An 11,875-nucleotide genomic window follows, 5' to 3' on the forward strand; every position below is an offset into this window, starting at 1 on the left:
GGGGGGGGGGGGCATGGGGAGGAGAGACGGCCATTCGACGAGGATGCCCCGTGGAGAGAGGCAGCACGCACCGGTGCGTGCGCATCTCACGCGCATCACGGTCGGCCTTTGCGGCGATGCGCTCGAACTCGCGCTTGCTGTTGCGCTCCCGGCGTTTCCGGCGCTGAATACAGATGAATGCCACCAGCCCGGACACCAGGCCGAGGACCAGGACAGCCGACGCGGTGATCAGGAAGGCCAGCAGTAGGGTGGAGTGGAGTGCCGTTGCCGACATGGAGTGTGCCTCGATGCAGGGCCCGCCGGAAACAGGCAGCCCGGCCCCCGGGCCGGCGGCCGCCGGGACAAAGCCCTCGAGACATTGGAGGCAGAGGCCGCCGGAGTCGCAGGTTTGACACCCGCGGCCACAGGCAAGCGACTTTCCGGCAGGGAGCATCGCGAGGGGCGGATGGAGTGAACAAGATCGGGGAAGAAGCAACCACCGGGGAGAGGGAGGGGAAGGGGGGAGGGGGGGGGGAGGGAAGGCAAGGATGCGCGGATCACGGGCGGCGCCGGGCGTCGGCAGGCCGGCCCGGACGTTTGGCGATGGGGGGGGGGAGAGGAAGGATGGGCCGAAGGGGAGGCGAGGGGAGGAGCTGGCCCCACCTATCCTCCAAGCATCCGCAGGGGCCCCCCTGAACAGTTTCTCCTCGTTGCCCCCCCCCCCCCCCCCGGGGACGGGGCGGGATGCCGGCCAGAGCCGACTGGGCCTGAAGGACGGCCCGGCCGCAATCCCCCCGCCGCCCCGGCCCCTCGGCCCGGCCCCCACAACAACAGCGCGAATGCCCCCGCACGCGCGTGTACACACACACACACACACACACACTCACAAAGACCCAGAGACATACACACACAAACCGCCCAAGGTCCGGGAGCGCGCGCATGCGACATAAAAGAAGCCCACCCAAGATTGCAGGAACCCCCCCCCGCCGACCCAGCCAGACGACCGGCAGACCAACCGGGGGAAATGCGCGCGCTCGGCCGCCGCCTCCCCCCCCCCCACCGAATGATCGACTCGCTGTGGGACAATCACGTGGGGCGCAGACCTCGCGCCCGGAGCCGCCCACGGACTGCGGCCGCCCGGAGAACACCGGGCGGGGGCGGGGCGGGGGGGGGCGCCCGCAGATCGGCGTACACACGGGCCGAGGGGCGCAGTTTCCATGGACGCACGCGTGCGGCTTAGGAGGGCGCGGTCCGTGGTGGTCGCGCCGGATGACCACACGCACATCTCCTCCCTCTCCCGCTCCCCCCGCCCTCCCCTCGCCCCCTGCTTTTCCCCTCCCCCGCCACCCGACTCCGAGCTCTCTGTCTCTGCTCCTCCCTCTTCCCCACCACCACCCCCCCCCCTGTGCTCTACCTTTTCTCCCTCTCACAGCGGCAGTCATGAAGCACGCGCAGCTTGTCATTGGCACGGCCGGCGCCGGGAAGGTATGTCACACAGCGATGCGCCTCTCGGCGGATGACCGACTGACGCCCACCCTCTCCGGGGCCCTGTTGCCCCTCCCCTCTCCCGATCCAATCGGCGGCTGGGCTCCAATCGCCCGGGTCACAGTCGACGTACTGCAGCACCATCATGCAGCATTGCGAGGCCAGCCGCCGGACAGTGCATGCCATGAACCTCGATCCGGCTGCGGAATACCTTGCCTACACCCCGTCGATCGGTGCGTTCCAATGCCACCGGCGCCCGGCGACCCTGTGCCTGTCCTCCCTGCCCGTGTCTGACGCTCGTGGGCCGCTCGCGGCGTGCACATCCCCGGCCATGGGCCATCAGATATCCGCGACCTGATCACCCTCGAGGAGGTGATGGACGACCTGCGGTATGGCCCGAATGGTGGCCTGGTTTACTGTCTTGAGTGCGTGCCGCGCGTCGGGCCCCCCGCATCGGCCATGCCGCCTGCCAGAAGCCGGCCACCCATCTCACACATGACAATGCACACGCCAACAGGTACCTCCTGGACAATTTCGAGTGGATGGAGAACGAGCTGGACGATTACCAGGATGACTACCTGATCATTGACTGCCCCGGTACGTGCCGGTGCCCGGCCCTTCATGCCAGCCTGGCGCATGCTCTCGGCCCCTTTTGACACGTGTGTTCCCCCCTCCTTCCCTTTCCGCTGTTCACACACACACACACATGCATGCATGCATGCATGCACATGTACATGTATGTGCGGGGCCTGGCGACCTGCAGGGCAAATTGAGCTGTACACCCACTTCCCGGTCATGAAGGATTTCGTCGGCCATCTGCAGCGCCTCGGTTACCAGGTTGTTGTGGTGTATCTGATGGATGCCCAATTCACGGATGATGCGGCCAAATTCATTTCCGGCTCGCTGGCCGCCCTGTCGGCGATGGTGCGACATTCACCTGGCCGCTGCCCTTTTTTTTTTCCCCCTCCCCCCGCCCCGGCCCTTCGTGCCCTTTGTGGCTGGCCACCCGATGCAGCACGCTCACCGTGACATCCCACGGCCCTGTCTCCGTGGCCTTGGCGGCGGCCCTGCGGCCTGCCGAAACAGATCCAACTGGAGCTTCCCCACATCAACGTCCTGTCGAAGATCGACATCTACTTGCAGCGCCACACGACGCCGGACGGGACGCAGCCCCGGCGCCTGGGCCGGCGCTTGGACCGATTCCTCAACTTCGACATCAATCGCCTGCTGACCGACAAGAACCGTCGTGGGGACATGGACCGTCCGATTGCTCGGAGCAATGTCCAGCAGGGGAATTTCGCGTCGCTCAACTCGGCTGTCGCTCGCCTGGTGCGTGTCCGCCCCACCTTGGCCCCCCTCTCGCCGGCTGTGTCACGCCCCCTTCTTCTTCTTTTTTTTTGCCGCCCCTCCTCGCTCCCCTCACCCCCGAGCCTTGACCGCCCCATGCCCCGCGCAGCTGGAGGAGTACAACATGGTCAGCTTCCTGCCGCTGGACATCACCGACGAGGACTCCATTGAGCTGGTTCTCTCGCACGCGGACCACGCCATCCAGTATGGCGAGGATTTGGAGCCGCGTGAGCCGAAGGTGCGTCTCTGTCCAGCCCCGAGACCGCGGGGGCAAGTGAGCTCGAGGATCGGGCCCCCCTCCCGACGACCGCGGCCGAGTCTAACCCTTCCCTCTGGCAGGCCGACGAGGAGTGACCGTCCTTCACCCGCGCCAACTGACCCAGGCACGCGCCGCCGGCGCCTAGAATGTGCCAACCTTGCTGTGGGGACACCTCAATACAAAAGAAAACCAACCACCGATCCTGAGCCACGCATGCGGCGCGCACATATGTTTGCTTGTTTGCTTGCTCTCCTTTTTTTTTTCTTGCATGCGCTAATTCCACTGCTCGGAGCCGGGCCGGGGCCTGGAAAAGGCCCTGCCCCGGGGCACTGCGGTGTGTTGCGCGGCAAGAAAAGACCAGACACTTGACGACTTGAGCGAAGGAGGGAGACCACCCCGAGGGGAACGGGGGGGGGGGGGGGGGGGGGGGGGGGGGGGGGGGGGGGGGGGGGGGGGGGGGGGGGGGGGGAGCAGGACGCTGGCCTTCAGTCGGGACCAGGTCGGGGCCGATTGCTGGCTCCGAGGCCAACGCCGCGCCCCGTACCGACGATATCCAGATCATCGTCGGGGCGCGCGCGCGTCGGGCGCGAGTCCGCCGAGGCGCCAGCGCGGCGCTTGGCCGGAGCACCGACCAGCAACGCCCCGCACCCGACGTCATCCGGTACGCTGGAAACGTGGGGGAGGCGGTCGGATCGTGTGCGGCCGATGAAGCGCCCATCACGCCGGGAGGACAGCGCCCCGGCCGGCCGGCTTGACCCCCGGCCCCCGGGGGACTGGCGTGCCGGGTCGTCAATGATCAAATCCCCCGCCCGACCCGCCGAACGGAAGGGATCCCCGACATCCAGGCCGCCAGATCCATCGGACCCCGGGTGATCCTCGTCGCCGGAGTCCGAGGAGGAGCCATCGGCATCATCGCCGAAGCGTGTCAGGGGCGGCGGGAGCTCCTGCATCTGGACACTCGGGGCATGAGTAATCCGCCGGAAGATCTCCGCCACCTTGGCCTCCAGGCCCTTGAGGTAGGCCCGGTCCTCTTTGAGAGCAGCGCGCGCGGCGCTCGACGACATTCCCGACCCGACGGCCGCATGCGACGAGGAAGTCGTTATCCCCGGGTCGTGCAGAAGGAAGGAAGGGGCAAAGTAATCGATGTATGGATTGCTGGGGATCTACATGGCGCGGAGAGGCGGAGGGGGGCGGAGGGGGGGGAAGGGGGGGGGGGGCAGGGCGAAGGAGGCGGGGGAGCGTTATGAGCACATGTACAGACCCACCCGCGTGCATGGTGCATACACAAACACATGGGCACACAAAGAGCACACATGCATGCGCGACGGGCCGGGCACATGCGGGCCAGGCACATGCGCCAAAGGGCGAAATGACGGACGGGGGGGAATTCCGGACACGCACCTCATCCGGGATGTCCTGCCCGCAGACGACAGCAGTCTCCCAGGTCCAGCACCGAGCCACATTGCGCACAGTGTACCCGCCTCCGCCGAGGACCAGAGTTGGCCGATTGAAAGACCGGACAAAGCGCACACATTCCCCATGGCCGCGGACACTGAGATTGAAGCGCCCGAGGCGGTCGCAGCCCAGCGAGTCGGCCCCGCATTGGAGGACAATGGCCCCGGGATTGAAATGCTCAATGGCCCGGCGAACCACCGGCTGGAAGATGGACTGGTACGATTCGTCGTCAATCCCGTCCTTCAGGGGAACATTGATGGAGAAGTTCTGCCGAAGGCAGTCGAACCGGCGGCAGGAGGACAAGGGCCGTGGCAGGAGGCGGAGGGAGGGAGGCGGAGGGGCGGAGAGCGGGTCAGAATCGCGGCCAGTGTGGTAGCAACCGGGCAGCCGCCGAACGCGCGGCCGCCGGAGTAGCAGAAGGACCCGGAGGGTACGCACCGTGCCGGCACCGACACCAACCTCGGTGATGTCTCCAGTGCGGGGGAAGAAGTGGCCGTCATACTTGTGGAAGGAAAGGGTCATCACGCGATCAGTGACGTAGAAGGCCTCTTGCACCCCATCGCCATGGTGCACATCGATGTCAATGTACATGACTCGCGCATGGACGCTGCGCACGAAACCAGCGGCCACGAGGGGGAGAAGGGAGAAGAGGCGGGGGCGAGCGGGGGAGCGGTGAGCATGCTATTGTGGTGATGGCAGTGGATGTGAAAGAGAGAGAGGCAGAGAGGCAGAGAGGCAGAGAGAGGCAGAGAGAGGCAGAGAGAGAGAGAGAGAGGCAGAGAGAGAGGCAGAGAGAGAGGCAGAGAGAGAGGCAGAGGCAGAGAGGCAGAGAGGCAGAGAGAGGCAGAGAGAGAGGCAGAGGCAGAGAGAGAGGCAGAGGCAGAGAGAGAGAGGCAGAGAGAGAGGCAGAGAGAGAGGCAGAGAGAGGCATGGGGGCGCACCGAAGCAGCTCCAGGATGGCCAACACAATGTCATTGACATAGCAGAAGCCACTGGCTTCGAACTTCTTGGCGTGGTGCAGCCCGCCAGACCAGTTGATGGCCACATCGCTGGAGCCGTCATTCAATTTGTAGGCGCCATCCAGCGAGCCACCGGCGTAGCGCTGGCAGAAGTCGAACATCCCCGGGAAGACGGGGCAATCGTCGCCGAAGTTGAAGCGCGTCAGGGTGTCCAACGTGAAGGAGTGGATGTTGCTCGGGGTCACCCTGCTCGGTTCGCACAATGTCAGGAGGAGAGGGATGGCAAAGGAGAAGGCAGGAAGCGGCGCGCGGGCCATCTGGCGAGGGGGGGGGGGGTGTCTGCATGAGAGCGAGAGAGGGGGGGGGACGAACCGCTTGAGGAAGTCGATATAATCGGCCGAGTGGAACTGCCGCATTTCGTGCTCCGTGGCCCGCCGGGGACGAAAGATGGACATCTGCCGGTGTTGAGAGGGACAAATAGGTATGCAAGTGGAGGGGAAGGGGGACAAGAAGGCATGGCCGGTGAGTTGCCCGGGAAATGACCGACAACCGGGGCCACGCGCTTGAGGGACGCACACTGTTGTGCAGGCCATAAGAGGACACCAGGTGATGTGTCAGGACAATCCGGTGCGGCTTCATCGGGTGAAAGGCCCCGAAGTGGAAGTTCCCGATCGACGGGTCGGAGAAGTAGGAGATGCGGTCATTGTAGTGCCTCTGAGACTGGAAGGCTGGTCGGTGAGACATCGGCTTGACATGGGGGGGTGGAGCACGCGCGTGCGCCAGGTGGGGGGGGGGAACGGAGAGGCACGCGAGAGGGGAGGGCGAGCGACGAGAGGCCGGCGCGCGGCAGGGGCAGGGGGGAGGGGGGGAGGCAGGGAGGGGAGGGGAGAATGCCGCGGGTACTATGCCAGCCCGATCGCCCCCATGGGTTGCGGTTATATGTGGAGGGGTGGCGGGGACTCGCACGGGCTGCCAACGCTCGCGGCCACGCCGCTCGGCTCTTGGCACTGGCGCGCAACACGCATGGGAAGACACAATAGAGTGCTTTTTTATTTGCGCCGGATGATGCTGCCACCTTGCCCGGTGTATGCACCCACCCACCGGGCCTGTTGGGGGCTGGGCTTCATTTTATCTGGCCCCCCCGCTGCCCCCTGTCGCAGGGTCTCGGGCAGAAGAACCAAACCACCGGCTGCCTGGGCGACTCGCCGCGCCGGACATGCGGCTGAGCCACACACACACACACACACACACACACACACACACACACACAAACGCACTGGGGTGTGTACGTGCTGTGCCGGCGACACGCGGATACCCCGCACGGCCATGCCTGTGGAAGAGGAAAGGACAAAGTACGCGGCCATTCATACAGCGCGTGGACGCATTACGGGGACCGATGGCCGGTCGAAGGCCGGGGCACTCATGGCCAACCTCTCTCCCGGGGACCCGCGGAGGGATGAGGCGCTCGGGACAAACACCCACACATACACACGCACACACACCCACACACACACGGATACACACGGATACACACGGCTACACAGACGCGCGGATGCACAGACAACAAGATGCGACGTGCTCCTCTCTGGCCCCCCTCCCGACACCCAAGCGCCTTGCTCGGCGTGGTCGCCGTGGGAAAGGACAGCATGACAGAAAAAAAGACACCACACGGAAAGAAGGCACACACGAGGGGAGAGGCAACAAGCAGGGGGGGAGGGATGGCAAATTTTGAATGTGTGTCCATTGGCTGGGTGTGTGATGAACGATGCTGCCTCTACGCTGCTGTTGCTGCGGGAGAGAGAGCGCGCGCGCACGCGCGTGTGTGTGTGTATGTGACGCCGCACATGGCGGAGGAGAATATGGGCGCCCTCGCCTCGACCCCTCCCCCCTGGCGGGCCTTTGTGGGGGCGAAAAAAGCAAGTCACCCACATCGGGATCAGGAGAGGAGGAGAAGAAGAAGGAGGACGCATATATAGGAGAGGAGGAGCGAGGGAGCGCAGGGAGGGAGGGACGCATGAGGGTGCTCCGCGTGTGGCAGGTGGTACACATGCATGTGTGGGAAGGCCCCGGCTATCCGGGCACACACACACAGAGAGAGAGAGAGCGAGAGGGAGACGGTCATGCCCGCGGGATGATGACAAAAGCAGCAGCAGGAAAGGCGGCCACCGCCGGAGGGTGACAGTGTGCGCCTGGCCGCCTGCCATATGCATTACCGCCCGCGGCTGGAGAGAGGTGGGCCCATGCCCGGGTCGTCCGCGCGGCTCCCCCCTCCTCCGCCCGGCGTGCGCGCGCGCGATGCAGAACGCATGCGCCGGCGGGCTGTCGGGCGTTCACACTCTACTTGGAGGAGCGGTAGACACCGACAACGACGGCGTGATCACGCTCATAGGGCTCGAGGGTGACCTGCTCGCGGGGGCGGAGCTTCTCGGCCTTGAGGCGCTGGACCTCGGCAGCGAAGACAGCCGGAGCGGGGACGGTGGAGTCGATGCAGTTGGCCTTGATGGAGATCATGAAGTGACCGCCGACCTTGAGGAAAGCGTGGGCGTTGATGGCCACAATACGGGCCTGGTCGGGCTGGGCAACATCAGCGAAGATGACGTCAACCATGGGGACGAGCATGCGGTACTTCTCCGGGCGGCGAGCATCCTCGATAATCGGGATGACATTGGTGCGCTTCTTGGCGACGTTGATCAGGTCGCGGCCCATGCGGTGGGAGAACTCCACAGCGTAGACGGCGCCCTCCTGTGGGGGGCATATGCAGGAAAGCACACACACACACACACACACACAAGGGAGGGGGGGACAGATCAGGACGAAGACCAGGAATGTTGAGTACGCCACCGTTCCATCACAGAAGTAGGCAATCCGCAAGTGCAAGTGTCCGGGTTCAGGGAAGGACGCCATCGACGCGAGATGGATGGCAGCAGGGACCCCACAACAGCGCGCCGAGGACACAGACACAAGAAGGCAGGGCAAGAGGAAGGGGAAGGAGACACAGGCGCGCGCGCACACACACACACACACACAAAAGCAACTGGGTCAGGGAGGGGGCCGGAAAGTGTGCGCGCGTGCGTATGTACGCGTGATGGGGGGGAGAGAGAGAGAGAGAGGGACGGGCGGGGCAAGGATGCAAGGCAAATGCACGCACCGGGCCGACAATATCGGAGACGTGAGAAACAGTGGTACCGGCAGAGGCACCGAGGTAGAGGACCTTGGAGCCGGGGGCGATGTGGATGTCAGCCAGACCGGCCAGAATGGCCGAGGCAATCTTGGAACGGAAGGGGTTCCAGACGCGGTACTTGACCTTGCTGTCGCCCTCCTCGACGGAGATGCGCTTCTCGCCGTAGGTGGACTCGCCGACAACCATGTTCCGGGTCAGCAGGGCGTCCTCCTTACCACGGGAGATGAAGACACCAGCATGGCGATGGGGCTCGACGATGGTCTTCATGCCACCGCGCATGCCACCGCGGGCGCCACCACGGCCACCGCCACGGGCACCGCCGCGACCGCCGCCGCGACCGCCACCGGGACCACCGAAGCCGCCACGGCCACCGCCGCGACCGCCACCGGGACCACCGAAGCCGCCACGGCCACCGCCACGACCGCCACCGGGACCGCCGAAGCCGCCACCGCGACCACCGCCGAAGCCACCACGGGAGACTGTGCGCACGCGCGCGTGCACGTCCGTCGCATTGGAGAAGGGGGGAGAAGAGGACAATCACGGGGCGAGGGGAGGGGGGGGGGGAGCGAGGAATTAGTTTGCTGGTGGGCTTCCACAGCAATGGGGGGCAGGCTGGGAGGCCGGAGAGACGCACCACCACCGCGGGGGGGACCACCACGACCACGACCGGACATTGTTGAAGGGGGGGGAGTTACTCTGTCACAGAGGAAAACAGCAACGGGAGCTGCTGGTTGGGGGGGGAGGGGATTAGTAGAACAGTGCCGGGAAGAAGGAGCACTGAATCTGGAGGTAGCTACACAGGAACCACCGAGCACACTGCAGAAAGGCAGGAGAAAGGGGGAAGGAGGCAGCAGGAGAGGCCGAACTTCCGGCGGGGAAGGGCTCTCGGAGAGGTGGCTCTTCACAGAGAGGGGGCTGCTGAGGGGGCGGGGCGCGCCCGGGGCAGGACACACGAGGCCAGACAGGAGAGGCAGGGCGCGCCCGCACCAGCCCCGGACCCCGCCACGAGGGACCGGGCGCACTCACACGGTTGCCCCCCACCCCCCCGCCCCCCCGGGCCCCGCCCACTTGCCGACAAGGCCACACACACACACACACACACAGGGACCTCTGCGGCCAGGGGAGCGTGTGCCACCAGGTCCCAGCCCCCCCCCCCCCCCCTCCGTGCGCCCCGGCCGAGGGAGCAAGACGCATGGGCAGTTGGCCCCGGCGCGGGCAGGGCTCCCGGGGGCGGGCGGGGGCTCATGGGGAATGCCCGCCCGTGCCTGCCGCCCGCGGCCGAGCCGCCGCCGGGCTCAGAGCACACGAGCCGGATTCGCAGGACCAACCCGCCCCGCACGGACCGCCTTCGCGCCAAAAAAAAAAAAAAGAACGTACGCCACCAGGGAGCCGCCTGCCCCCGCCCCCGGCAGGCCCATGCACACGCGCGGACAAGCCGGCCGGCGCGCAGCCCGGCGCCCGACGGCAGGGCACATGCAAGGAACCCCTGGCCGCTCGCCGCCACCGACGCGGGGGGGCAGTGGTCCCGAACGAGCATCACAGCCGCTCGTCGCGGGGCGCCGAGTCGCGACCCCCCTCCCCCCGCCTACTTTGCCGGGTGAGCCACATGGTGGGGCCAGCACAAGGCACCCAGGGGGACAACGAGGCCGGCTGGCCTCGTGGCTTGGCCGGGCCTGGCCCGAGGCCCCCGCCCCCCCCCCCCCCCCCCCCCCCCCCCCCCCCCTTTTTCTCTCTTCACATCTCAGCAGGTCTCCGTGTGCGCGCACCTCTGGGCCCCACGCTATGTCCTCCGTGTGCAAGCGCGCGGTGGCGGCGCGTCTCTCCGGGCCGGCTTCTGGGCGGCTACCTGTAGCTTGGCGCACGGGAGCTCGCTTCACGAGGCCCTTCCGCCGGGCCGGAACCCCGACAGACACAGTGCCGCCAGTGGCTGGCCAACCGGCGGCCAGCCCTGCTCCTGGGATGCTGTGGCCACGCCGCCGCCCCCCCCCCCCCCCCCCCCCCCCCCGCCCTCGTGCGCCTCGCTCCAACTGGGGTGAAGAAAGAAAAGAACACCCGAGAGAACCAACCGCAGGGCGAGGCCCGCCTAGGCCGGTCCAAGAAAATCCAGCGATCGCGCAGAGAGATACACACCCACGCGCACTTGCAGGGCCGCGCCCACACGCGCGGCGCCTAACAGGCAGACGGCCAGGCGGGCAAGCGAGCGCCGCACGCGGGGACGGCCGCGGCGATCCCCCAGCCGCCACGGGGAGCCACAAGGGGCGCCCTCTATCAGGGTTGGAATGGTATTCTTCTCAGACAATGCGGCATTCTGAGATGTTCTATTGTTTGTTTCTATCTCCTAGTCCAGCACCGAGTGGCTGCGATCTTTGCATGTGCGGCAGATTCGCCTGGGTCTCCCGCCCCCGCGCTGGCGGGCAATTGGGCGGACACACGGGCGGGGCGGAGAGACGGCAGGGCATGCCCTCCAAATGCAAGTGTGGTTTTATTCTTCCTCTGGCAGGGAAGAGGGTGTACTCGGCCTCGCCGGGGGAGGAGATGCTCCATCCTCCCCCTGCCTGGCCTGGCCTGTGAGAAGGCCGATATCTCATGCATACACGGCCCCCCCCCCCCCTGCCGTGCGCGCATGCCCTCGACCGCTCGGGTCCATGCTTGCGGCGATGGTGATCGGTCACTCTGCCTCTTCTGAGTATTTGTGTATTTGAAAAAAAGGGGGGACATGTGCCGCATGACGCATGGAAAGCACCTCGGCACTCTATGCGGGGAAAGAGGGGGGGAGAGAAAAGGAGAGAGAGAGAGAGAGAGAGAGAGAGAGGGAATACATCGATCTGAAGGGGGAGAGAGGGGAGAGGGGGCGGCGTGCACGACGAAACCGCGGCCACGGCACAAAAGAGAGGCCATACACAGCCGGGCGCGCGTGTGCCGGGATTATGAAGAGAGAAAGGGGGTGGGGGGACGCGACAAGGCAGTACGCGTGCCCTCAAAGTGTGTGCATGTGCGCGCGCGAGCGCGTGCCTACGTGATGTGTGTGTGTGTGTGGTGGGGGAGGGGGGGTGCGTGGATGTCCCCTGGGAGGCGATGCGTGAAAGGGGGAGAGGCGCCCCCCTGAGCTGCTCTGCCCCCGCGGGGAGGGAGTCGAAGGGCCGGGGAGATCGAGGGCACTGAACAGGCCCACGGGAGGGAGCTGCCTTGCATGGTGGGGGGGGGGGGGGG

General features: G+C 66.4%; 5 protein-coding genes across 6 annotated transcripts in view; 1 reads left to right on the plus strand and 4 right to left on the minus strand.

Annotated features, from left to right (window-relative positions):
• The window catches only part of H696_04784, a 3,639-nt gene extending 3,133 nt beyond the window's left edge, over window positions 1-506 (minus strand). The window contains exon 1 of the mRNA XM_009498648.1: window positions 72-506. Coding sequence (XP_009496923.1) covers window positions 72-433 — 362 coding nt within the window. The 5' untranslated portion in view covers window positions 434-506. The remainder of the gene's footprint in view (window positions 1-71) is intronic.
• A 779-nt stretch (window positions 507-1,285) lies between these two features.
• On the plus strand, window positions 1,286-3,500 carry H696_04785. 2 transcript variants are annotated; one of them, XM_009498650.1, is made up of 7 exons: window positions 1,286-1,464; window positions 1,589-1,697; window positions 1,808-1,889; window positions 1,982-2,061; window positions 2,228-2,388; window positions 2,551-2,793; window positions 2,921-3,500. In XM_009498650.1, exons 1-7 carry the CDS (start codon window positions 1,420-1,422, stop codon window positions 3,437-3,439), a joined length of 1,239 nt encoding a protein of 412 aa, XP_009496925.1. In that variant the 5' UTR covers window positions 1,286-1,419; the 3' UTR covers window positions 3,440-3,500. The 2 variants fall into 2 exon arrangements, with proteins under 2 accessions (XP_009496925.1, XP_009496926.1); XM_009498651.1 differs by lacking the exon at window positions 1,286-1,464 and having other exon boundaries at window positions 1,475-1,697.
• Window positions 3,501-3,526: 26 nt separating this feature from the next.
• On the minus strand, window positions 3,527-6,348 carry H696_04786 (histone deacetylase 3). The gene is made up of 6 exons (XM_009498652.1): window positions 6,061-6,348; window positions 5,857-5,939; window positions 5,467-5,730; window positions 4,964-5,132; window positions 4,472-4,792; window positions 3,527-4,233 (listed from the first exon to the last, which is right to left on the minus strand). Exons 1-6 carry the CDS (start codon window positions 6,226-6,228, stop codon window positions 3,556-3,558), a joined length of 1,683 nt encoding a protein of 560 aa, XP_009496927.1. The 5' UTR covers window positions 6,229-6,348; the 3' UTR covers window positions 3,527-3,555.
• Window positions 6,349-7,203: 855 nt separating this feature from the next.
• On the minus strand, window positions 7,204-9,514 carry H696_04787 (fibrillarin-like pre-rRNA processing protein). Its single transcript, XM_009498653.1, has 3 exons — window positions 9,300-9,514; window positions 8,633-9,144; window positions 7,204-8,226 (listed from the first exon to the last, which is right to left on the minus strand). The coding sequence occupies exons 1-3, from the start codon at window positions 9,337-9,339 to the stop codon at window positions 7,822-7,824; spliced, it is 957 nt and encodes a 318-aa protein (XP_009496928.1). The 5' UTR covers window positions 9,340-9,514; the 3' UTR covers window positions 7,204-7,821.
• A 1,819-nt stretch (window positions 9,515-11,333) lies between these two features.
• H696_04788 (hypothetical protein) overlaps window positions 11,334-11,875 on the minus strand; it is a gene marked incomplete at both ends in the record, with an annotated part of 2,074 nt that continues 1,532 nt past the window's right edge. The window contains 2 exons of the mRNA XM_009498654.1: window positions 11,334-11,347; window positions 11,838-11,846. Coding sequence (XP_009496929.1) covers window positions 11,334-11,347; window positions 11,838-11,846 — 23 coding nt within the window. The remainder of the gene's footprint in view (window positions 11,348-11,837; window positions 11,847-11,875) is intronic.

This window comes from Fonticula alba, assembly GCF_000388065.1.
Source record: "Fonticula alba strain ATCC 38817 unplaced genomic scaffold supercont2.8, whole genome shotgun sequence".
Taxonomy (NCBI): domain Eukaryota; order Rotosphaerida; family Fonticulaceae; genus Fonticula; species Fonticula alba.

Coding starts and splice junctions, on each gene's coding strand:
- H696_04787 (XM_009498653.1), bottom strand. CDS start 9,339: ATGTCCGGTCGTGGTCGTGGTGGTCCCCCCCGCGGTGGTG. Junction 9,145..9,299: donor TGGTCCCCCCCGCGGTGGTG/GTGCGTCTCTCC, acceptor GCGTGCGCACAG/TCTCCCGTGGTGGCTTCGGC. Junction 8,227..8,632: donor TCTCCGATATTGTCGGCCCG/GTGCGTGCATTT, acceptor TGCCCCCCACAG/GAGGGCGCCGTCTACGCTGT.
- H696_04785 (XM_009498650.1), top strand. CDS start 1,420: ATGAAGCACGCGCAGCTTGTCATTGGCACGGCCGGCGCCGGGAAG. Junction 2,389..2,550: donor TGGCCGCCCTGTCGGCGATG/GTGCGACATTCA, acceptor CTGCCGAAACAG/ATCCAACTGGAGCTTCCCCA. Junction 2,794..2,920: donor ACTCGGCTGTCGCTCGCCTG/GTGCGTGTCCGC, acceptor TGCCCCGCGCAG/CTGGAGGAGTACAACATGGT.
- H696_04786 (XM_009498652.1), bottom strand. CDS start 6,228: ATGTCTCACCGACCAGCCTTCCAGTCTCAGAGGCACTACAATGACCGC. Junction 5,940..6,060: donor CTTATGGCCTGCACAACAGT/GTGCGTCCCTCA, acceptor CAACACCGGCAG/ATGTCCATCTTTCGTCCCCG. Junction 4,234..4,471: donor GGCAGGACATCCCGGATGAG/GTGCGTGTCCGG, acceptor CGCGCCATGTAG/ATCCCCAGCAATCCATACAT.